Consider the following 26576-nt stretch of genomic DNA (forward strand, 5'->3'; position numbering starts at 1 on the left):
AAAGCTCTGTCCGGTTGCAAGAATTACATTTGAAAGAAATGGGTTAGTGAAAAAATGTAAACAGTACCAAAAATGAAAATCACATCTGAGCAAATAATCCGCTCTCTTCTCCTCTAATTTAAGACGGTGTCAGCCACAAGCCCAAGTATGTGGTCGTAAAAGTTCCATCAAGCCCATTGTTTGGTCTCCTAAGACCTGAATGTGTCCCCTTTTCTTAAACAAAATCCAGTCGTCTTGGCTTGTGGGCAAAACCTTAAGTGAAGTTGTTCACAAATTCATAGTGTTTCTGTTTGGAGACTTCCCTCCCCCAAGTCTGAATATTCTTTATCTCTTTTGTTATTGGCTATGAATCTGAACTCTTCCAAGAGCTCCCTGAGACCTTGAACTCCAGATAAATACTTTCTAACCAGTCCGTCCCTCACTGCTGCCCCACGGCCTACTGACATTTCTGAGGGGAGCAGCCAAGCCTTGTGACTCTTTTGCATCTCTGCCACCCTTATCTGTTGATGAGTTTATAGGAAGCCCAGCATGTGCCAGGGGTGTCTGCATAGGTTAGTCTCTGCTCTGGGGGGCTGGTGTTTGCTCAGTCTCAGACAGAGGCTGTGAGTTCACATAGCCAGCCAGTGCAGGACCCTGAGTTTCAACCTAGATTGCACTAAGTCCAAAACTGTTGGTTCTTTCAGTTTTTGAATACCCATGCTTTCTCCATTGGCGGCAGGCACTCATTCAAAGAAGGAAGCGATCTGGGAGGTAACCCCACATGTTCTAACTTGTCCCTACCTCCTTCCCCGCTCATCACCAGGACTCCAGTGCCGCTGAAAGAGGGGTGTCCTCCCGGAATATGGTGGGTCTGGGGCAAAGGCGTTTATGGAATTCAGGAAAGACCCTCTATTTTGTTTTACTGATACAATTGACCCTACGATTGTATCGCATGCACATACGAAATAGTAGAAATGATGTGCATTTGCACGGAGTAAATAGAGCAGATTCTTCTGTATCCCTACATAAGACTAGGAATATAATGGCTAATTAATGCAAACCATTATGAAAATGGGCCCAGCATTAGCTTTCTTTGTGGGTCTGGGGGACAGGTTCTCACAGGCCCCGGTTGTTAACTGTCTCCAAAACCGTTGAATTGGTCATTTGCTTATTTTCAAAAAAGTCAGTTGTGTATTCTGAGCCGCCTCTCCCGGCTGCATTGGAGGCAGCAGGAGAGACTGGCTGTCTGCCGCCTGGAGGGGTTCCTCCGGAGCCTTCCTTCCGCCGCCTGGGGAGAATATTTAATACCCAGCTCGGAGTAAGTGTTTAGGGGCCTTTCAGTGGTGGTTTAAAATAATTACCATAAGGGCTTTGGTGAAAGCCTTTATCCACAAAACTATTTAAATGATATAATTATATCCCATACCTCACTTTTCCTTCTTTTCCCTGGATGTGTCTCTGTTTGCTCTGTGCCCCACCCAACACTGAAACATAAACTTGGACCCGGACTCGACACTTTCTCTCTCTCTCTCCTTCTCTCTCTCTCTCTCTCTCTCTCTCTCTCTCTCTCTCTCTCTCTCTCTTTCTCCAGCGAACCCACAGTGAGACGAGGAGGTATTTGCCTGATGGAACCTATCACAATCCCCAAACCCAAACCCCTGCCCAGGGGCCAAGACAATTTACCCAGCACTACTGCTTCCTCTTCTTACCTTTTCCATGTTGTAACCCTCGACCTTTTTCAGATGGCATGACCCCACAGGGATATTGGACCATTTCCTCAATTACAGTGTTTTGTACCTACCCCCACCCCAGAAATCCTATGTGTGTGTGTATCAGCAAAGCATGGGAATTTTTTGTCTCTTTCCCTCTACGTGTTTAGCAATATGTATTGATTAAATGCACTTGCTTGGCTGTCTTCCACTAAGCTGATTCGGAGGAGGCCTTTGACCATATGTTTTTAATGACTTCACCTCTGTCTTTCCTCACCCATTTTGGAAAGGTTACTTTATGTTGGTTTGGTTCTAGGAGAATATGTTTTTAAAGGTTACTTTCTAATATGTATAGTCTGGGAGTTCAGAAACACCAAAGCTTTTTGATCAAAAACTATGCCTGAGAGAGTACTAAATAGACCACTTGTCCTATCTAATAATAGACAAACATGGTAATTGACCATACCTTCACTACGCTTCCCATTGGCTAATCAGCAGGATATGCAAATTAACCTAACCAAGATGGCGGCCAGCAGCCACGCAGCTGAAGCGAGCAAGAGGCTTGCTTGCTCCAGTGATGGAGGAAGCCAAGGTTCCCCGCCTGCCGCGGCCCAGCTCTGAGTTCCACTCTAAGCAACAAAGTTGCAATTATAGAAGCTAAACAAACCCCAGATACCTGCTTTCAGCAGGCCCTGGCCTCGGAGCTGGAGCAGCAACAAAGTTTCAATTATAGAAGGTAAATAAATCCCAGAATAAAAAAAAAAAAGGAAAAAAGGAGAGGCTGGGAGCTTCTGTCACCGGCTTGGCCAGCCTGAAAACAGCCCTCAGTGCCTCATCCAGACCGGCCGGGACCCCCACCCTAAAGGGGGTGGGGGCAGCCTGAAAATAGCCATCAGCCCCTCATCCAGGCTGGCCAGGCACCCCAGTGGGGACCCCCACCCTGAAGGGGGTATGACCAGCTGCAAACAGCCATCAGCCCCTCACCCAGGCTGGCCAGGTACCCAAGTGGGACCCCCACCCTGATCCAGGACACCCTTCAGGGAAAACCAGCCGGCCCCCACCTGTGCACCAGGCCTCTATCCTATATAGTAAAAGAGTAATATGCAAACTGACCCTAACAGCAGAAGGACTGGGAATGACTGGTCACTATGACACACACTGACCACCAGGGGGCAGACGCTCAATGCAGGAGCTGCCCTCTGGTGGTCAGTGAGCTCCCACATGGAGGAGCTCTGCTCAGCCACAAGCCAGGCTGATGGCTGCCAGTACAGCGGTGGTGGTGGGAGCCTCTCCTGCCTCCTCAGCAGCGCTAAGGATGTCCGACTGCAACTTAGGTCTGCTCCCCGCTGGCAAGTGGACATCCCCCGAGGGCTGCCGGGCTGCCAGAGGGATGTCTGATTGCCAGCTTAGGCCCAATCCCCCGGGGAGCAGGCCTAAGCTAGCAGGTGATCATCCCCTGAGGGGTCCCAGGCTGCGAGAGGGCACAGGCTGACTGAGGGACCGCCCTCCCCCCCGAGTGCACAAATTTTTGTGCACCAGGCCTCTAGTATATATATAAATGTAGTTTCTCTCTACTCTCAGGTAGCTCTTCACAACTTATTATAGCCTACAGTAGCTATAGGGGTAGTAGGTATATATATTACCTGGGGTATATGGAATATCTAGTGTTCCACTGAATCAGTAACACGTTGTCGAAAAATAGGTAATACCCAGTGGTTTATTCCGATTGCTATTATGAGAGTCATAATTCACTCATTAAGAATGTGCTAACATGGTCCATACTTCATATGGTCATAATGTGTTATGAAGATTATCCTTGAAATGTTCTGTTAATTTGTAATTTTAGGGTGTGAACATTTGGAGAGTGTAAAAATAAAGAATGAAACATTCTGTGGTCAAAAATTTATAAATACCTCATGTCTTAAGTGATGATGAGGTGGGACTACAAACCACCAAAACAGTTAATAAAATATGTGTTGGTTTAAGATTCTTATAGATATCCTCTTTGGCATTTGAAATACACTGATAACAGGTTTTTAAAGGCAGACCCTTAGCAAACTAAACATTTTTTCACGTTCTACACCCACCTGAAGTCGAGGAAAAGCGTGACAGCTCAGCCATGGAGTGTGTTTGGCTGCTGGAACTGTAAATTCTTTGCAGTGTGGTTTCAGCATTTTGTGAGCCCTCCTGGCCAGCCCCGACTTTCTAACACCCCACTTCATTATGGCTGCACATTTGAACATTACAGGTGGGCAGTGGTTTTCTCTACACAGATGTGACATGTGTAGAGAAAGAGCTAAAGAGCTACTTTCCAGTGGCTCAGCCTCCAGCTGGTCTCTGTTTGAGCAAAGACGCCATCTTTGTTCCCCAAGATTCCTGCCGGGGTTCTCCCGTAACATTCTGTTGCATTTTGCCCTTTTTATGGAGAGCAAGTGAAAACAAACCTGTGGTGTGGATACTAAAGTAAGAAGTACAGTCTTCAGACCTAACCAGTTTGGCTCAGTGGATAGAGCGTCAGCCTGCGGACTGAAGGGTCCCAGGTTCGATTCCGGTCAAGGGCATGTACCTTGGTTGCAAGCACATCCCCAGTAGGGGGTGTGTAGGAGGCAGCTGATCGATGTTTCTAACTCTTTATCCCTCTCCCTTCCCCTCTGTAAAAAAAAAAAAAATCAGTAAAATATATATTTTTTAAAAAAGAACAAGTACAGGCTTCATAAACTTAAGTTCATTCTGACAAGGGTGACAGTTGCATGTCTCCCAAAAGCGAGTCATCATTAGCCCAACTGTAGGCTGATTTCCCTTCACTGGTGCTGAACTCATGAAGGACAAGAATAATAAAATACATTGTTAAATATCGTGTCCAAAGTCAAAGTGCACTTTAGAATTGTGATATGTTATTTTTTTTCTTCCTGGGAACCGAATCCTCCTTTTAAGTTTATCATTGGACCTGCACACCTATATCAGATCCCCAGGAATAAATGTAAATGCCAAGTATGTACTTATTTGTATTAAGACCCAGACACCAACCCGCACTTTGGACTAAATATGTATAAGGAGACTTTCTTCTTTTAACTTCTGCTGATTGGGCTGAGCCTGGCTGAGGACACCCTCTGGGGCGTAGTGACTGCACGTCCTTTACTGCCACTGCAAGTAACTGCGGCCCAGAGCAGGGAGCGGAAGCCACAACCCTTAGGTGTGCATGTTGGACTATTTCTCTCTAACCTTCTGGTTAGACGTGGCTAACCTACCTTCTAGTCAGAGGTTAGAGGCTTTTGTTTTCCTTTCCTCGGGGATATTTCCACATCCTCTACTAGGGTGTTCCTTGGCTATCTTCCTAGGTAAGACTGTCCTGAAAACTTCTGAAAAGAATCAGGAAGGGAAAAAAAAGGCTAGGAGCTGAAAAGGGCCATTTTTATGCAGGTGCTCTGTGCCACATTGCAGTTAGGGCCATCAAAAACATAGTGCCGAGGTGGCCTAGCAGGCTCATTGCACATCTGGCCTCTGGGTTCCTTAGATGAAGCAGAGTTTGTGCCAGAATGAAAAGGACATCTTGCACACCGTGAATCTTCCCAGACAAGTCAGGGCTCTCGCCTCGTCTCGATATAAAACTGCCAGATGTCATGGTCTCCGTGTCCTCTCTGATTCTTACCAAGGGTTTCCTTGGCAAAGGCCATGTAAAAGTAATGAAGAAGATTGCCACAAAGCTGCCAGTCTCTGCTTTCTTTAAGATTGTTGTTGTTTTATGAACATGTTCATCTATTTTACCAGGCTGTACCCTAAAGATTCCAATGGAACTTTTTCAAGGCCTTCTGATTGGAATTGTCTTTGTGAGGAATTCTGCTTGACCTAATAGTCTGCCAAGTATCTTTCTCTTTTCTAAATATGTGTCTTATAAACTGAATGTATATTGTTTACTTTTCTTTTTTTATTTTATTTTAATTTTTTAAGTTTTGTTGTTTTTTTTTAATATATTTTTTATTGATTTTTTACAGAGAGGAAGGGAGAGAGATAGAGAGTTAGAAACATCGATGAGAGAGAAACATCGATCAGCTGCCTCCTGCACATCTACTACTGGGGATGTGCCCGCAACCAAGGTACATGCCCTTGACCGGAATCGAACCTGGGACCTTTCAGTCCGCAGGCCGACGCTCTATCCACTGAGCCAAACCGGTTTCGGCTACTTTTCTTTTTTTTTTTTTAAATTTATCTTTGTTATTGAAAGTATTACCAGTATCCCCTTTTTACCCCCCATTGACCACCTCCACCCCACTCCCGTCTCTTCCCCAGGCCTTCCCCGCACTTATGGTCTATCTGTGGGTTATCATATAAAGCATATAAGTTCATTGGTTAATCTCTTCCCACCCTACCCCCCTTCCCTCTGAAATATGTCAGTCTGTTCTATGCTTCAATGTCTCTGGATCTATTTTGTTCATTAGATTCCATATATGAGTGAGATCATGTGATACTTGTCTTTTTCATGCAATACTTTATTTCACTTAGCATAATACTCTCAGGTCCCTCCATGCTGTCTCAAAGGGTAAGAGATTCTTCTTTTTTATATTGGCCCACTATTACACAACCTGACCTTATCTCTGAGTAGCTCGTCAAGATGTTCAATTTGTTGTATTCATTCGACAATTTATAGTATTTGAGACAGAAGTAATCCTTGGGTCATAATGTCCACTTTATTCTCTATTTTTTCTATAATAAGCATATTACTGTTTTACTTATTGTTCTAATTAAGAGTATCCAATATTATGCATGAGTTTTATAGGCAGCAGAAAACAATCCTCAAAATGGTCACACAAGAAAAACCATTGTAACTTCCCAAAAAGTATTCTCCATTCATTAATAATCTCATTATTCTTTTATTCATTTTATTTCATCTCTTTTTCAAAGGCCTCAGTCTGAAGGGAAAATAGAGATATAAACAAATAAGCTATTATACATCATGCTACATTACATAAGTACAAAGTCTTTGAAGAATCCAAAAGGTGGAAGTATTTATGGCACCTAGAGGACTCAGTAAAAGTTGGATCAAGGGACCATTTCTTGGTTTATTTATTTGTTCATTGCTTTTAGTATGCAGTCTTGAAGGGGGAAAAATAATGGCATTGGGAAGGAAAGATGCAAGAAGGAAATGAGTGGAACAGAGGTGAGGAGAAGAGGGCTCTAACCCCTGGCTTAAGAATTGGGGAGGATCAGCTAAAGAGAGGGAAGTGTTTAGGTGAAGAGAGGACAGTTGAGGGAATTCTTTCGGGTATAAATGCTCCCAGTAAAGCAGGTAGATGTTTGCAGAAGTGACAGGGGCCAAATTTTGAATCTTAAGAAGGAAAGGTCTGGAGTAGCCTCTGGGAACAATGGAATCCACGGGCCATGGAGGGCGGTCTGCATCGGTAGCAATGAGCTCCCCTAGGAGAGGAGACAGTGGAGTAGAGCCTGCCCTCGTGGGGCGGTGGTGTTTCCCTCCTTTGTGGTTAAGACTGAGAACTGAGGAGAAGGTTGGTTGTGGCCTAAGTTGTGAGTTGACAAGGCTGGCAGGCGGGTAGAAGGTCCAGGGCCAAGGGCTTCCAGTGAGCTCTTGGCTGTGGGTTGAGAGAATAGAGTTGAATGACTGACTGAAGTGTCCACACGGGATGCAGGTTATGGAGGTACAAGCAAGTCCCACTGTCCCTGGCTCCCTCCCTGGCCTAGATCGCTCTGTGGTGTGGCGCCTAAACCCCAGCCTTGCCCCTCGCCTAGCTGTCTCCCCAGGTTGCCTTTACCACTGACTCTCCCTGATTATAGCAACAGTTGCTCCTTTTCTTCCAGCCCACCAAGAAAACTGTGTAGAATGAGGAGGTACAGAGCCTTTATTTGGTTGTACTATGTGGTCTTTTATTCTTTCTCTGATTTAGCTTCTCGTGTATATATTTTCACTTTCACATGTCACTAAGTTTAAATGTTTAAACATTTCCCCCCTTCAGTAGCCAAAATGAAAACAAAGCAACAGCTAATATAGTAATAAATTTATTTCTAGCTACCAGGAGATAAGCTTCAATGCAATGTGGCCATAAAGTATGGCTCCCAGGCTTAGGGGAGAAGCAATAAACTTTTATAAATAAAGGAATTTTAAAATACTCCTGGCAGTCTAAATACTGGTAAAATATAACTTATAACCGGCAGCACACAGCCAACACCAGAGCTACTTGCAAAAGAAAACCATGAACTAAAATAAGAACACGTTTGCAGGATTTTTGTTGTTGTTACCTTGCACCTTAGGTGGGCTGGGCTGGAGAACTCACTGTGAGAAGTTTTTGACTCACCTTCAGATATTTTATCTCAGTTACATCTCCCAACACCTTTGGATTTGCTGAAGCTCTGTGATAATCACCAAGGAAACCCGGGGTGCTCATGCCACAAATAAGAGAATTCTCAGCAAAGGTTAAGGCTTTACAGAGTACCTTCCAATGGAGGGAGTGGGCCCGAGACCATGTCCCACAGGAGGTATGAGGGAACTTGCCCAGCTCAGGGGTTGACTGGACTTTCAGTCTCGCTCTACGGCTGAACTTTAAAGAAATGTGAAGTCCTCCCAAGGGCCATCTCAGGTTTCACTTGGGTTTTCAGCTCAGGAGACTCTTGGGTAAACACTTTGAAAAATACAGTGGCATTTTAGTGAGCAATGCGTTGACTTGAAAATCTGTTGAAGTAATGGATTAGGAGACTCTTGGGTAAACACTTTGAAAAATAGTGGCATTTTAGTGAGCAATGCGTTGACTTGAAAATCTGTTGAAATAATGGATTATTCCTCTAGAAAAGTAAGGAGCAGGCAGGAGAATACTGCTCTCCCCTTCCCTCTCCTCTTCTTTCTCTCTCTCTCTCTCTCTCTCTCTCTCTCTCTCTGTCTGTCAAATCAGAAGTGATAATAAAATAGAAGGGGAAATGGAATGCTGCCAATAGGATGAAATCAGAATTGATCAGTGCTCTCATTCAATAACTTTTATTTCCCAAGCATCTGTACTTGCAGGCCAACTGGGTTTGTTGCTGGAAAGCAGGTGAAGGGTGGTCTGTCCCCTCCAGGAACTGAGGGCCTTGCTAGCATGGAGTGAGTTACACCTGGGGCAGGAATGAGTCTGGGAGGGCTTGGTAGATGAGCTTGTTTTAGAAGGTGGTAGACCAGCCTCTGCAGGGAAAGGCATTTGTTACAGAGAGAGGACATGAAGGGGTGGAGATGGTAAAGGGAAGTAGAATGGAGGTTAATTGGGCTTCAGTTGTGGAAAACCTTCAATACCATTTTAAGGTGTTTGGAATATACTGTGTAGACAGTAGGAAGCCATAGAAAAGAGAACAAGCAGAGACATGATCTGTGTTTTAAATTTGTTTCATAAAGAGAAGTCTCTGTTGGCGGTAGAGAGATGGGAGACAGATGATGGGGCTCTAGGGAGTCAGCAGAGGGAATGCGTGGGCATTCCATGTATAATTTGCTAGGCCTGGTCCTGGCTGAAGTTGGGTTTGTTTTGCTGGGTTGTGCAAAGACAAGCTCACACAGAAACTTCATTCTCAGTTTCGTTTCACGACTTAGTAGCCATGTGTTCATGGGCAGGGAACTTGAACTCTGTCTCAATGTTACTCATCTAAAGAATGGGAATAACAGGAGGCCTTCTGAGTAGGGTTGTCATACGTTTAACTGAAATGTTATATCTGTATGTGTAGCCCTTAGAACCACGCCTACTGTGTGGTACATGCTAAATACTGTCTCACTTCATTTGTATTGTTTATCAGTTCAGTAATTCACTTGTTTGTTCATTTACTCTATGTGAAGGCAGTTTTAAAACAATCCAGGCTAATCTAGTCTAGATTGTCATTGGTAAATTTTGCTTGCAGAATTTTACTGACTTTTTTGGGGGGGCGGGGGAGGGCCCCCTTTTCTTAATTCCTCTTGGGCCAAACATTTCCAGCAGGAAATAGGATGATGCTTATAAATTAAAATAACTACTTCCCCTCAATGTAAAGTGTGAACAGAAAGTTGAGCAAAGAATGCTGCTGTGTGGTGGTTCTTGGGGCCAGAGTGTGACAGGGAGCGGAGGAGTGTTCAGTAAGGCTCCGGTGCTGGGGAAATGGGGCCGGCGTGCTTTACAGTACAATCTGGTTCCATTATTTTGGTCAACGGATTCTGAAATTCCAGGACCTAGCGTGAGCCACACCTGAGTATGATTGCAGAAACACCTCCCCGAATCCCCAATATAAAAGTTTAATCACCCGTGCCTTTGCTCCCCTCTTTGTGAAAATAACTTTGAAATGACTGTGCCACATTCTCAAATTGGAACAATACTTCTATCTCCCACGAATATAATAAAAAATTATTATGAGTATTTTCATTGTAGGTCTATTTTATTACACAAATGTATATTTGCATTTGTTATATAAATAACTGCAGGCTCAGATATTAGCACTCAGAACAAAGCTCTAATAGGAGGGAATCACTCCTTCTTTTTTCCCTGTGCGGAGCCAGGATTCTGTTTCTTCACAACGTTAGGGCTCTTATGAAACAGGAAACGGGTCTCATTAGCTTTCAGGAAGAATCGACAGGATTTGGGGAGAAAAACTAAATATCCTGAAACGTTTTGCCTTTGAAGAGCTGGGCAGGCAGTCTCTGTATAGTTGAGGTGAACAAAGCTCTCCTTGCCACTAAAGGTTTTTATTGTACCTGAACGTGAACCCTTCATTGATGGAAGGGGTTCTTTTGTTTGATCCATCAAGATTACCAAGCCATATGTCACCATCCCCAACTAGAATGCAGCATCATGAAACGGTGATAAAGTTACAGGAGCCAATTCGTGAAGTGGCAAGAGATGATAGATACTGCATTTTCTCCTGTTGGATACTGGGAATTACATTTCAGTACCATCGAGTGCTTCTGAAAGAAAGCCCGTAGATTATTTAAATGACGTTCTCCAACTTTCCTCCTTGACTTATGGCTAAGCAGTTTTGACTAGCTCATAAATTAGGCCAGTTTTGTCTTTTAATAAGATAATTTGCTAAACATGTTTTTGTGGGATTATGATTGTGTGGTTAGAGTAATGAGCAAAGATCGCAGGGGATTGGGTGATATGTAATCTAGTCCCATCCCTGCAGGAACACACGTGTGACTTCAAGCAAGCAACTTATTTCTCCTGATAATGTTTGTCCCATCTCCTTTGAGGGGCTTTTGTGAAAATCAAATGAATGGAGGTACCTGAAAGCCTCAAGCACTAGCAATAGCTAACTGTAGTCGCCGAACATCCTTAAGGCAGAACAAATGAGCATGTTGTTTCTTTGTTCACTTTTACAGGGGACGAGGGAAACTCTCAGCCGTCACTGCACCACGCTTGGCGATGCTCTTCGGAAGGAGAATGATTTTGCGCTTATAATTGACGGGAAGACCCTCAAGTATGCCTTAACTTTCGGAGTGCGCCACTACTTCCTGGACCTAGCTTTGTCGTGCAAAGCTGTTATTTGCTGCAGGTGAGTTCTCCTTAAGATTGTCAGATTTCAGTAAAGAGCGACTTTATCCTAAGTTCCCTGGTTTTTAAAGTGCCTTAAAGTTATTCTCTCCAGAAATTGTAAATGTCAAGTTATTTATTAACTTAAGGCTCACAGATGGGGATAGACTTTATTAGCAGAGATTTTGAAAGTGAGTCCTAAAAAATCCCTAGTAGTTATTCTTTACAACCAAAATTGACAGGCGTCTTGCCATTTTCTGCGTATAAAATCAATCATTGCCCTAGCCGGTTTGGCACAGTGGATAAAGCATTGGCCTGTGGACTGTGGGGTCCCGGGTTCGATTCCGGTCTCGGGTATGTACCTTGGTTGTAGGCACATCCCTAGTGGGGGGTGTGCAGGAGGCGGCTGATCGATGTTTCTCTCTCATCGATGTTTCTAACTCTCTGTCCCTCTCCCTTCCTCTCTGTAAAAAAAAAAAACAATAAAATATATTTTTTTAAAAAAACATTTTAAAATCAATCGTTTACCTGCATTTCCAACTAGCATTATTTCTGTAATAACTAGCATTGTCTTCGACACTTAAATCTCTGATCCTGCTGTCAGCATTTATTTGGGGGAATGGCAGGATGGGAGGCACTAATTAAATCATCTTCCAGAGAGCGGAACATTTTCCTGAAGCTCAGCTACTGGGAAAATATTTGACTGTACCGTCCTTCACCCTCTCATGTATAATAGTGCCTGTATCCTAAAATAGTATAATATTGCCTATATCCTAAAATAAAATCTGTTTTCAGTTATCAAGTCCCCACCCATCGAATTGTATAAACCATCCCATCCTTCCTGAATTTCTTGTCCAAGACTCTTCCCCATCTCTTTGTCTAAACTGTTTAAACTATGTCTTCCTAAAACTTAAAGTGTATTCATGACTGTGCCCAGCCTCTTCCCTTCTGGCCACCATGAAACCTAAGGATTTCCCTCTTCACTGCTCACTTACTGAATCTTACCAGCTGGTCACTCTGGGCCCAGGGTAGCAGTTTCTCAAATTGTTTCTCTTCCTGGGAGTGAAGTGTTAGCAGGGCTTCTGAAGAATTTCCTAGAATCGGTGCTTTTAATTTCATCTTTAAGACTGTACTGTTTGCTTTTATTATTTTCTTTAAAATGTATGTATTTTTTAAAGAATGTTACGCTTTTTAAACCTTTTTATTTTTTTGGTCCAGGCTTAGTCACTTAAATATCCTGTATATAATATTGTCTCCAAACTTATTAGCCATGCCATGTAGAGGTTTCCTAAATTTCAATTGAAATATACTTTGTGGAAATATGATTTAAGTTGTACTTAATAGGTACCCTTTATAAGCTTCATTTCAACCTAAAAGTGTGTCATATTGAAAGAATTAAGTTACTTATTCTTCTCAGTGGCATCTATTAATAAATATTATTACTATAAAGCTCGTGAATAAAATAGTGCACAGATCATTAATATTAGTAATAATCAGGCTCTTTGCTTAATCTTGAAGAAAGAACTGGCAATTTTGTTATCTTGACTGTGTCACTTGCACTTTGGTGTCCTCATGCTTTTTAAAAAATGCATTTTCAGTAACTTTTCCTGGCTCCTGACACTCTTCATCAGGATAATACTGTGCCAGATTTGGTTGTTCAATCATTGTCACTAATTGGGTCACAAGGATCAAGTCAAGTTTGCTCAAAAACACATTAAGTGATACAACTCTTGGCTCCTATGTGGAAACAAAACAGAACCAGGGCTCTTTAGATAAAAATGACCAGTTCCCATGAGTCAGCAGCATCTGTCCTGCGCCTACTGTGTGCTGGACGTAGATGGTGCGCGCAGGAGGATGAATAAGACTCACGCCCGCTCTCCTCCCTGCATCTCTCTTTCCTTTCTGTGTTAAGTAGAATCACAATTGGTTTGAAAGATGTGGGAGGCCAGTTTTCAAAATGCAGTCCTAGCAGCTGAGCCTCATTCTTACAGCATTGCCTAACACGGTACCTCCCACCATTCTTCAAAAAGTTGAACCACAAATTAAACAATAGCAGAGGGAGAGAAAAACTAGAAAGCAGCGTCGAGGGAGGAAAAATATGTTCTGTGCTTGTGAAATTCCCTCCCGAGATCCTTGTTCTGGACGCTCACAAGTCACATGGACCTCAGGGCTCCTCCGGGCCCCGGGGAGGGAATCCCACCCAGCCGTGCACGTGCAGCCCAGCTCTGCAGCCGCGCTTACAAAGCTGTGTGTGGCCCCTGCCTCCCTCCGTCCTGCCGTACGCATGTCCCTGTGCAGACACTGCGTTTTATTTAGAGTTGTAGGCTTGCTGTGTGTGTGAGTGTGTGTGTGTGTGTGTGTTGTGTTTTTAAGTAAAATATCTTCCCTTGCCCTTTTTCTTCTAATTATCTTCATACTCTCTCTTTTCCCATAAAGACTGTGGTTCGACTTCTGGTCTGGCTTTGAGAATTCCTCTAAGCCCATAATTACATCAGTGCCACTGCCCGATTTATGTCTCTGCACCTTCTTGGCCTGGTGCCTCTTGGCACAGACCATCTTCCTGTCAGTAGTTTCCAGTTTCCCTGACGTGCTCCTCTCACTGGGGAGGCACAGGTGAGAGGCTCTGTGGATCCGTCTTCACCCTGAAACCCCAGTGTCACTCCTGGTTTTCTTAGATGATGATACTCTCCCAGCCTCAGGAAATTCTCTATTTTACTTCATTATAGGAGATGCTCCCGATAAATACTGAACCTTCTTTCAAAATACAGTGCAGGGCTGTTTCCCAAATTCGTGTTCACTCAAGCTCTTTGGGTTTTCCCCTCAACGATCTATTTCTTGTCAGTCTGCACAGGAAGATAGTCAGATCCTGCCCTGTGTCTGCAGCCCTCCCTCCGTCTCGGTTGGAGGGAAAGTGGAGGGAAAGGCATCCCATAATGGATAATAATCCCCTATTAGCTGCATCTTCAGGATTACGTCAGCCTCTCTCTTCCCGGACACCATCAGCGTAAAGGGCAGGAGGCAGTTCTCAGTGTTTGCCTAATTGACACAGTTATGAAAGATGAGCGTTTTCCCCGAAGAGTCTACAGCGGAATTGAAAGAAGCGGTTGTTCTCCGTCCGTGGGCATCAGGTCTCTTACCACCGTTTTCTGAAGGGGGACAGAAAGGACCCCCTGGCCCCCAAATCATTCAGGGCTTTGGAGTCCCGGTTTTGGTTTACAAGCAAAGGTTGCATGTCATTCCTCGGGTATTTTTTTGAGTTTGTAAACTCCAAGAAGTAAAATGAAATCTGTTTTTATCAGTCTACGAAGCACTGTATTTTCATGAGCACCACGCAGCCTTCGTTTGTACCTCCGTGCACACGTACCTGTGTAACCTGAGCAGCTTAATGGGAAACAGGCGTCTCGTGTTAGGGCAGTTTCCGACCAGTTTTCCTGGTGCTAAACATCAACTGCGCCTTTGTGGCCCTCTTCCCTTCGGTTCCCTTGCTCAAGCACACCGGTGCTTATTGTTCTGTGTGATCACAGGACTCTTAAAGAACAACATGAAAGCTATCTACCAGCTCCTCCAAAATACACACAAACCTGTCAAATTTAATGCGCTATTGTAGGGGTTGCACAGACTCCCCGAAACTCCTTGGACAGGTATAGAGGAAAGGGACTTGCTCCAAGAGTCATGAAGATGTGTGTCTAGAGGTGACATCAAGAGCTATTCTGCAAAGTAGCTGTGTCAGAAAATAATTCCTCATCTCAGTTTCCAATACTTAACTCCCTAAAGTCTTATAGCTTGCATTATTGGTATAATGGCGTTTTAGCTGGGGACGCACACACTTCTTGTTCGAATGCTACCTCTCTGGCACTGCGGATACCTAATGGCATCTCTCCGGCCTTGCTTTTGTGACCCGTGGAGCTTGGCATGTGGCAGTCACTCTAGTCCTCCAGGGAGGCTGGTGTCTAAAGCAGCGAAGAGCGGAGGTCCTCTGGCTTGGAAGGCGGGAAAGCCGTGCACACACACACTTGTGGCTCAGCTCCTTCCAGCTCCAGAGCTTCTGGGCCACAAGATTGCTCCGAGCCCTTTCCTTTTTCTTTTTTTTCTTTTTTCTTTCTTTTTTTTTTTTTTTTGGATGAGCCGTGTTTGTGTTGGCCACTCTGTCCTGGGAAGACTCTGCCTACTGCTTGCATTAGCTTAATTTGGGGACGCATCTGTTCCACCTCCGTGAATATTCCCTCCAGAAGAGAGTGGCTGGAACGTGCAGGGAAGTACTGCCGTGTGTTAAATGGCCTGTGGTTTCTGAGATCCTCGTCAGTTCACATAACCCAGCCTTTCAAAGAACTTTACATTTTTTCTGTAGTTGTCAGTTTAGTTTAAACAGATATTGAAACTTATGTTCTGTGACAGTTGGTTGAAAATTGGCCTAGAGCCTCCAGCTTTTAGACTGTCTAGTAATCACCATTCTTCTACATAATTTATGTACTCAAGTCTTCTGAAAAGCAGAAGTTAAATTGAAGTAAGCATTTTTCTCTACTTGCAACATCTCCAATCAACGTTTGAGCCCCCTTTTAGGCGACTTCCCCGCAGTGCATAGAAGAACACTTGACCTCAGTGAGTGTCGTCACTCGGGAGTGGCATTCCAGGCAAGCTCTTTCCCCTTCGTCCCATCGGGGGACCCTCCCAGGAGAAGTCTAAAGGGACACTCTGCATACTTTCTGTCATAGCTGGAGTGCGTTAAAGAAAGGATTTACTTACTTCTTGAGTCTATGTCTTGAATCTTTAGGATTGTCTTAAACTTCAAGAATTTCTCTAAGTGTTCTACTTAAAGGGTAGTCGTAAAGCACAAATGAAGTTAATAAGTGCTCAACAGACATTCCTTTCAAGAAAAAAAAGTTTGTGAGCATCGTTGGATGCCAAAGCAGATGTTTGGCTCTGAGAAAACTTACAAACTGTTAATGGATGTCAACCCCCTATTTGCTTCCAAGATAATATGAATAAATGTTGGAAATGGTGAGAGGATGTTTCTTTCAGACATGTATGGCTAAAAGAGAACATAGTGGATACATTTAATCATTTCATAAAATGGCCATATTTTGCTTTAACATAATATAACAATAAGGTGTCCAGCCCTGTCTATCTCATTTGCTATTCTACCTGTACTGGGTAAATGTTAAAGGAACTGTATGGCCATATGACAGCCTGGTAGCCAGTTATGATGTACCCCACCAGGGAAGTTCATATTTAACAGTAAAATATCTAAATTAGATGAGAGAGCTAAACGCTGTAGAACCTCACTGTAATTTGATACTATGTACTTTTAGATGTGACTCAAGTAAGATAAAGCACCATGACCAACACACACACACACACACACACACACACACACACACACACACACATTAGAACTGCAGATTATATAAATATTCCGATAAAACAGAGTTAACCTGTATTATAAAGTATAAGTGTGCAGCTCAGTGAGTTTTCACACAGTGAACACACTCCTGCATCAAGCACCCAAACATGACAACACCCCAGGAACCCCCTTATGTTCCCTTCAGGTCTATGATCTCCCAAGGGTAGCTGCTGTCTTTATATCCATCGCCATCCCTCTTAAACGATGTCCTATTCATTTTGGTCTCTCTCTCTGTTTTGTGTCTTACTCGCTTGGAATAAGTATATGTATCTTCTGTAACTGCATTCAAATTCTTGACGATTTCTTTTCTGTTCAACCATTGTAACACAGAACTCTGCAGCTTTCCAGGAAAGGCCTCCCTGAAGCTTCACATAAATCAATACATCAGCACCCTAAGATATGCCTCAGGCAGATGCAGACCCACCTCAGAGAGGGCTCTCAGTTCTCCTTCAGTTCTGCGGCGCTAGAATGAAAGCACTTCATTTTCTGGTTTGGTGAGGGCATGGCATATGGAACCTGCAACATTTCTCCCCTCTGCCAGTCTACTGACCCGATGGGGAGGGAAAGGGAAGCAGAGTTAGCTTGGCATTTCTTGTTCTCCTTAAACTCATGATGGTTTCCAGTGATTGCCGTCTTCTTAATAAACCTGTCTGAGCCATCTCCACCTGGAGTATTTAAAGCTTAGTGCTCGGAGCCGGGCTAGAGTTCCAGAAGTCAAGGCCAGGCAGGATGTAGGCCATGACTGCCTAGTAGCTGTAGGGCACAGAGGCAAAGGAAAGGACAGACAGCAACCCAGGGGGGAGATGGCCTTGGAAAACAAAAGACAGATTACCAAGGGATCAGACAGAGAGACAAGAAATGGACATAAAACAATAAGCTTCAAGTTCGGGGTGAAAGAGGAGGTCGTTCCAGGTAGCATTCTCCCAGAGCATGGCAGTATTTTATAGAGAAGAGGTAGGAAAGCTTGTAAAGGGATAGATAGTAAATGTGTTAGGCTTTCTACGCTACAGAGTGTCTGTCACAGCTACTCAACTCTGCAGTTGGAGCATGAGCTGATGTAAAAAACAGGCTGCTGCCTGGGCCCGGCCCTGGGGCCATTGTCAGCCAGCCAGCCCTGCTCTGGAGTGTGTGTGGCTAATGAGTGAACAGCAGAGGGAGTTGGTTCTGACAGAACTTCCCGAGAATATTGATGGAGCTCACTCCAGGCTCCTTAGCCTGTCATTTCCAGGCTCTTTCTTTTCTTGAAAATGGAGACATATTCCCATCTCACCTGGCATGTTTCCCTTTCTCTGCGATTCCTCAGAAGGACTGGCCCTCCCTGGGGTGGCAGCGGCACAGCCTGGAGATGCCGTCCAATTTCTCTGTGCCCTGGGATTCAAGATAACCCCTTAAAATGTGGATATTCCCAGAAGACAGTTTGTTTTTAAATGAGATGTCAGTGAATACTTACTAGTGTATATCTCAACAAGAGGAATGTGAGGAACCCAGGACCACAAACATCAGATCTTGCTCCGTCACCAAACGACTTCCCTGGGTTCTGGAAGTGCCAGAAGGTGCTAGAGGTCATGCCAGAGAAGGGTCAGGCAGGAAGATGCTCAAATCAGCCTTCTCCCGAGGCTGCAGGCAGCTAGTCTCAAACATAACAAGTTTGTCTTTGATTTTTATATATTATTTCACTTTTGCCTTTCATTCCCTTTCTCTTCACTCCACCCTGGGAAAACAATCTCAGATATTTTGTAGATTCCCATCCAGCTACCATACTATATTATAGATCTGTGCAGCTATGAAAAATATATAATATTGTTATGCCTGTGTTAAGATAGATACGTTTATAATATTTCAACATAAATATTTTGCCTTTTTAATTTTTTTTACAATTTTAAGACCTATCCATGATACTAGATGTAAAACAAGTTCATTTATTTTCAGTACTACTATTATAGTAATGCATGCACAGCATTTTATTTATCTGTTACCATAACGATGGCCACAGAGGTTGCCTCTCAATCTTCGCTGCCATGGAAAGTGCTGAAATGCGTGTCCTCTCTGTGCACCCAGGCAAGTGTTTTCCTAGCATATGCCCTTAGGAATGGGAGCGCTTGGCTGTGAGCAGTGTGCATATTTCACTCCAATCGGAATTGCCGCGTTGCTCCCAAGCAGCTGCACTGGTGTGTCCTCCAGATCCATGTAGGACGGTTGCTATTCCCTGCCTTTCCCTCAAAATTAGCACTCCTGAATTCATCTTTGCCAACTTGAGGGTTGAAAAGTGGCACCTTATTGTTTTGATTTTCATTCATCTGATGACTAGGGAGAATGAGCATTTCCTCATAAAACTGTTTACCTCTCTAAATTTCTACTTTAGAAGATCATTCTTTCATTCATTCTCCCACTCATTCAACAAATGTTTTTTGAGCACCCACTATGTGCCAGGTACCTTAATAAGTACTATAAATAGAGCAGTGAACAACAGGAAAAAATAGTTCCCGCCTTCACATTATAACTATTGTTTAATAAAAACAAATACATGTACATTCAAAAGGCAGTCATTGCTGTGTGTTAACAATTAATTTATTATATACTAGAGGCCCAGCGCGCGAGATCGCGCGAGACCCAGACCCGCCTCGCTGGGAGACCCATCAATGCACCTCCTGGTGACTGGTCGTTTGGTCATTACGGTGTTATGGCCACTGGCCTTTTATAATATAGATAAGACAGATTTATATAAAGTCAATGGTAACAGTTGCTATGAAGAAAGGTAGCACACTGAAGAGGGATAAGGATACTGAACTTCATGTTGGGTTTCCTAACTTATTTTTTCTGCTTATATGCAAGAATTCCTTGTGTGTTCTGGATATTGATTCTTTGTTGATTATAGACATGGCAAGAATCTTCTAGTCTGGCTGCCTTCTTAATTCTGCCCGTGCTGTTCTTCCAGGAACAAAAATCATTGACCTTGAGGTGGTCAAATTTCATTAATCTTTCCCTTGATGACTTGTGCTTTTTGGATAGTGAGAACTTCCCACTCACAAAGTTATTCTCCTGCTTTTTCTTCTGTTAACTGCGCAGCTTTCTGTTTTCCATATAGGTCTCTAATTCGTACGAGGTTTCTTTTTGTATGTCTTATGAAGGAGAAGAGATCGAGTGTTTTTCATTTCTACATGGTGAGCAAATTCTCCCAGTGCCGCTTACTAGTAGACACAATGCCCCCATTCCTTCTGCTGGTGATGCCACGTGCTCCAGCACTCGGGCTCTGAGACCAGACTTTCCGGAATCTAAGCACAGGTTTCACCTCTTATTAGCTGAGTAGCATGTTGCTTAACTTCTTCATCTTTGAAATAAAGGTAAAAATCATTGTTATCATAGGGTTGTGAGTCATGAATGGGTTAATATATGTATTCCGTGCATTGGCAGCCATTATTAAAAATTATGTTACTCTTAGAAATGCGATCACATTTTTTATATGGCCTGCTTGAATAGTTCTGGCAAGAGGAACACTATCATAACATAAAGATTTGTCTCTGAGTATTAGGCCTTTTCTGTGTCCTAAATTCTATTTTGTCTAGTATTAAAATGGCTAACTTGGCATTCCTTTGTTTCATGTGGGCCTTGTCTTTTTTTTCCCCCCTAAACCCTTATATTCAATCCTTCTGTATAATATACTGTCTAAATCCACACTGCTTAGAGTTGAACCCTGACTTTACCACTTACCTGCTGTTTTACCCTAAGTGGTTTAATCTTTCTGTTCCACAGTGTCCTCATTTGTAAAATGGCGATAATAATAACCCATCTCACATAGGGTTCTTCTGGGAATTGAATGAGTTAAAACAAATAAAGAACTTAAAACATAGTGATCAAATAAGTGTTCTCTTATATTAGCTATTATTATAAATATGTGTGTTTTAGACACCATTTTGCTGGATTTTTTTGTTTTAATTCAACCTAAGAATCTGTCTTTCAATCAATGAATTTAACCCATGTATATTTATTGTAATTATTGCTATCTTAGGCCTTGTTTCTCCTGCCTTATTTTCTGTTTTCCATTTATTATGCTTTTTGTTGTTTTTCCTCCCTCTCCTTTCCACTGTCTAAATCAGATTTCTGCTGCTGATTTACAATCTTTATCTAATCTATATGTGGTTATTTCTAAGTTTTTGATAACCATATTTGTGCTTATTATTTATGTTAGTATGTCTGTCTTTCCCTACCCCACCTCCCAAAGATACTGAAGTAATTTTGTGTATACATCCAGTGTCAGATCTTTGTTTCTTTGTAAGTAATCTTTGTTTTCTCTCTAGAAGCTTTTAGAAATTTTTCTTAATGTTTAACCATTTTCTTAATTTAAGCATAATATGTCTAGGGGTAAGTACCTTTTTCTTGAATTCCTTTTTGGCACTGTATGAGACCTTTGAATCTAAGGACATTTCTTTCTTTAATTCTGGAAAATTATTAATCATTCTTTTTCATTCTGTCCCTTTTTATTCTCTTCTTGGAGTTCCATTATATATATGTACCCACCTGTATTCCTTAGTTTCTTTGCATTTTTCTTACAGTATTTTCTTTAATTTCCTGCTGTCTTTTGGGACAATTTATTTAATTTAATTGCACTTTCGAGCACTGTCATATTTACTATTGAGTGTACTTTTAGCAGTTACATTTTTGTATGACTTATTTTCTAATTGCTTCAATTACATTTTTGTATGACTTATTTTCCAATTGCTTCTACCCATATCTTTCCAACATATTTTTAAATATGTTTTTAATTATTCTTAGAGAGGAAGGAGTGAGAGATAGAAACATCAATGATAACAGAGAATCATTGATTGGCTGCCTCCTGCATGCCTCACACCAGGGATGGAGCCTGCAACCCGAGCATGTGCCCTGATGGGGAGTGAAATCGTGACCTCCTGGTTCATAGGTTGACACTCAACCACTAAGCCACACTGGCCGGACTACTAGGAGGTTGTGTGGTTTTGTGTGTGTGTGTGTGTGTGTGTGTGTGTGTGTGTTTAGTACCTTTTTTAAGGTAAGGTCTCTTTGCCATTTAGCTATTGGGGTGGGTGCCTGTGCGCAAGTGCACACACACATACATGCATATTCAGACATACACTGTCAATATGATTAGTCACTAGTTAAAATATTCTCTGAACCATATAACCTGAAAACAATAGTAGTTTACCTATAACAACTGAAATTCCATGAGAGAAGTTTTGCATTTAAAATGCATTGCAAAGGGAAATCCTTTTTAAAGTTACTTTCCTTTTTTCGTCGCTGTATTTTATTTCTGTAGATTCAATCCCTATATTATAAGGCCCGCTGCACAGTATACCCACAGATACTGCCTTTGGAGGTGAGGGAAGCGCCCACTCTCCAGTCATTTGAATAACACAGTTCTCTTGCCTAGAAGTGGTTGAATGTTTCATTATGTGCTGCATGCTAAGTATCGTTTTTAGGATTCGCTTTATAACTGGCTGTTTTCATTCCACTAGCAAACTGACGGTGAGTTTCCGGAGGTGTTATGACACTTGTGTAATTTTCGGTGCATGTAACACAGACCTTTTTTTGCCAGATTTTAATTTTTCCTCTACTTAAAACTTTTTAAGAGCCTAGCAAATTATAATTCAAAAAGGAACCAAGTAAGATCTCATAAGCTTTTCTCTTAGGTTTTCCTCTCTTTTTGTAATTTCTTTATTAGTCAGCAGAACATGGCTCCATGGGGGAAAGGCTGATACTCCCAAGGAGAAATCTTAGGAAGTGTGTTGCAAAGGGAAGTACAGCAGCTCCAGGCACTAATGATCCTGATCCCTAAAGAGTCCCAGGAGCCGCCCTCCAGCTTAGTGAATGCAGGGCTCTGTCAGCACCGGGCGGGCGCTGTATAAAGCACTTCAGGATACCACACATTACTCTGTATTCCTACATGTTCTATTTTTTTTTCTCGATTCACTTTCTGAAGGCAACTTTATAGTAACTTTTAAGTTTACAGTATAAGTTTTTAAGATCATATTGTATTACCAGCATAATTTTTGCTGCATAAGGTATTTTAAGGTTATTAAACTAAAACACAATACAGTAAGCTACATTATTGTACCCCTTTTGTCTACCTGTAGAAAGTCCCTTAAAATATTCTTTATTATGTGTCTATGTGTATACCTGCACCTTTCATCTTTATACATGTTTTATTCAAAAAGGTGACTCATTGCCCGGCCAGTGTTGCTCAGTGGATTGAGCCTCATCTCACGCATCAAGAGGTCACTGGTTTGATTCCCTGTCAGGGCACATGCCCGGGTTTTGGGCTCGGTCCCCAGCAGGGGGCCTGCAGGAGGCAGCCTATCGATGTGTCTCTCTCACATCAATGTTTCTATCTTTCTCTCCCTCTCCCTTCCTCTTCCTCTAAATCAATAAAAACATATTTTTTTAAAAGTGGCTCATTTAGCTAATCCTATGAAAAGAGTGCAAAATATAATTTGAGCCACTCTATATACTTTCTAGCTTAAATGGTAAAAAAAATTTCCACTACCACGATCTCATGTTCACAGGGCTGTGAGAATTACTACATAGCCAGTAAGGAAAGTAATGAGTAACATGTGCAGAAACTACAGCCAAAATAATATCTGAAAAGCATATTGCACTCAGTGCACTGCTAGGGCGTATCGCACAGGACCACCCTCTGTTTGTGGAGCCACGGGGAAGAACACCGGACCCTATGCACACACTGACTGTGGAGTCCTTTTCTTTCGAGGCTCTTACTTCTCCTGAAGAATAAAGAGCAACAGCAGAGGAGAACTGTGAATAATTTAAATCCTGATACAGACCCATAGGTGGTAAAAAAATATATATATAGGGCAGAACACAGTGCTTTTATGATGTTTCTGGATTATACATTGGGACACTATTGGTATTGGTAAAGTTAAGGTTTTAGATATGTTCAACCATGGATGTGTGGGTTTTGATAGACATTTGAAAGAATTAACTTGTGCGGTGAGGTTGTTCTAGACCACCAGTTTTCAACTGATGTGCCACAAGAATTTTTAAAACATGCAGTGCCTGACTATTTAGTCAGGGGCACTGACCTCTTTTGCCTTAGATTCCACCCCCACCCCCAACCCCAAAAAATAGCAGCCAACACAACAATAGCTATTGGTGTGAATGAATCTAAATTCTACCCTTTTTTTTTTGCCAGATAGGCAAAAGATATATTTTTTGGTGTGCTGCAGAATTTTTAGTAATATGGATGCCATGATATGAAAAATGTTGAAAATCACCATTCTAGGCTATTATGGACATTGTACACATGTAGACGCAAGTGTACAAAAGTCGAGAAAATAAATAAACTCTAATGAGTGAAATAGGTGGCCTTTTATGAAGTAGGAATAAAACCGTAGGAGGGAATATATTGTGGATAATTTTTAATATGTGCTGCTGCTGCTTTTACCTGCCATGAGCTGTCCTTGTCAAATTCTAACTCATCAAGGAAGCCTCTTGCAGCCCAAGCTAGTTCCTACATCCTCTGAAATTATCAAGTACTGGTAATCTGTCAAAAGCTTTGTGCTACACTCACTTTTATTGTCTTGTCGTTTGTTTTGCTATCTTGTAACCCCTTCGTAGCAAGGAACAATTTTTTAAATGGATGCTTTAAAAACATAGATCTTTTAAGCTGAAGATAGCGTGAGTAACCTGAGTCCTCCCACCCCTTAAACCACATTTCCTCCCTAAGACAGCTGGCAGGCGCCCACAGCACATCATGCCCGGAGCTGGGAGGACCCTCTGTAGTGCACCCCTGCCTTTGCTTCCGTGGGTGTGCGTGGTGTTTACCTCTAATCAGTGGGTGCTTGGTCCCTAATCTTTATTCCTATGCTACTTCTTAAAGTGATCATCCTTTAATTAAACAGTTCGTAGGTCTTAGAAATGACAGTCTAGTCCAAAGAAAACCAGGTAGAATGCTCTCGAGAGACTTTTTTGAGTTGCTAAAAACTTTGCTGTTGAATTTGGGCTGGGTCATATAATAAACTCGGGCGGAGGGCATCATTACATTCTAGTCTTCACATTAATGAAACCAACCGTGGATTGTGCCTGGTGAGGGAGGCTTCTGCAACCAAAGGATGCAGAATTTTAGGCGGCTGACCACGATGCCAAGTGAGGTTCTTTGCCCTGAGTCACAAGTTTGTACATTTCTATTTTGAGTTAAATGTTTTAAGTAAGTATATTTTATTTTTTATGAATCCCCACTTAAATTTGACATCTTTCTTTAGCAACCAACTGCTGTTTCAAACCCTTCAGTTACAAGGGCTTCCACTGTTTCTTGAATCTTCTTCCAAACCAGTTGTCTGCTTTTCTCTTGATAATAGAAGCAGATGCCTTAGCCAGTCACAGCAGCAGTGTGGTGTGGGGAATGTCTGTGACTACATCATCAGATATTTTTTTAAATGGGTATTGTCCTTGCCAAGGGGATTTGTATTCTGTCTTTAACACCTGAGTTAACCACACCCACCGAGTTGGTGTAAATTCGAAGCCAGTTCTAATCTGGGGGTGTTGAAAATCGCAGCGTGAAGCAGAGAAAGCAGTGGTTGGTTGCAGTAGCCATGAAGTAAGACAACCAAGTTCTGCCCGGCCGGAGTGGCTCCGTTGGTTAAGTATCATCCTGTACACGAAAAGGTTGCCTGTTCCGTTCCCAGTCAGGGCACATACCACCTGGGATTCGGGTTCAATCCCTGGTTGGGGAGCTTATGGAAGGCAACCAATCTGTTTCTTTCTCACATCGATGTTTCTCTCTCCCTCCCACCTTTCCTCTCTCTAAGTATGTCCTCGGGTTAGGATTAAAAATAAAAGAAGAAAACAAAGTTTAACCTGGCTCTTTTCGGATCCTTCTTTAAATCACTAATATTAGCTGCTATGCAGAGATGTCTCCTTTAGGACACATTGACTTATGAAAAAAGGTACCACTGTTTTCTAGCTCCACTGATGTACCATGGTGTGACTTCACATGTGTTTACACTGTAAGACTGTTCAATCGTGAAGAGAATTTGATCAATGTTTTCAAATATTTCTCTCTTCATGCCCATTTCCCATTTGCTTTTTAGTCCATTTCTTGGTGAGCATTCTTTTGTGACACTTACTAAATGTCAGCTATAGTCTCTGCCTAAAACATTGGCCTAGCCCTAACCGGTTTGGCTCAGTGGATAGAGCGTCGGCCTGCGGACTCAAGGGTCCCAGGTTCGATTCTGGTAAAGGGCATGTACCTTGGTTGCGGGCACATCCCCAGTACGGGGTGTGCAGGAGGCAGCTGATCGATGTTTCTCTCTCATCTATGTTTCTAACTCTCTATCTCCCTTCCTCCCTGTAAAAAATCAATAAAATATATTTTAAAAAAAAATAAAAAAAAATAAAACATTGGCCTAGAGCAGTGATGGCAAACCTTTTGAGCTCGGCGTGTCAGCATTTTGAAAAACTCTAACTTAACTCTGGTGCCGTGTCACATATAGAAATTTTTTGATATTTGCAACCATAGTAAAACAAAGATTTATATTTTTGATATTTATTTTATATATTTAAATGCCATTTAACAAAGAAAAATCAACCAAAAAAATGAGTTCACGTGTCACCTCTGACACGCGTGTCATAGGTTCGCCATCACTGGCCTAGAGCTAGTGGACTTCGGTTTGTATTCGCCTGTTAAGAAAAAATTAAATAAACTTTGAAAATGACATGAAAATTGCTTCAAAGAGAGCAAAGGGGGCTCACATGCAAAAGCTCATTAATGGCCTGAGACTCATCCGTTCCCTTGTATTCACTGTTGTGTCGTTTTGTACAATTGCTAGACTCTGAAAGGAGATTTAAAGAAAGAGTTAAAAATAAGTCTTTCATATAGCAACCTTTTAGTGAGGACCTATTTGGGATCAGCACTAGGAATACAAAGACGAGGAGACAGGTTCACTCAGCAAGCAACTCCCTCTCACACTTGAAACAAAACCCAGCGCGGCTCTGGCCGGATGAAGCCTTTCTGAAGGGCAGTGGGCCTCCTGAAAGTACATA

The 26576-nt window shown here is 42.5% G+C and overlaps 1 protein-coding gene across 1 annotated transcript in view; it reads left to right on the top strand.

Annotated features, from left to right (window-relative positions):
• Positions 1-26576, top strand: part of ATP8A1 (ATPase phospholipid transporting 8A1) — a 207296-nt gene that overhangs the window by 129006 nt on the left and 51714 nt on the right. Inside the window, 1 exon segment of the mRNA XM_023753617.1 lies at positions 10999-11171. Coding sequence (XP_023609385.1) covers positions 10999-11171 — 173 coding nt within the window.

The sequence above is a fragment of the Myotis lucifugus genome, unplaced genomic scaffold (genome assembly GCF_000147115.1).
Source record: "Myotis lucifugus unplaced genomic scaffold, Myoluc2.0 scaffold_48, whole genome shotgun sequence".
In the NCBI taxonomy this organism is placed as follows: Eukaryota; Metazoa; Chordata; class Mammalia; order Chiroptera; family Vespertilionidae; genus Myotis; species Myotis lucifugus.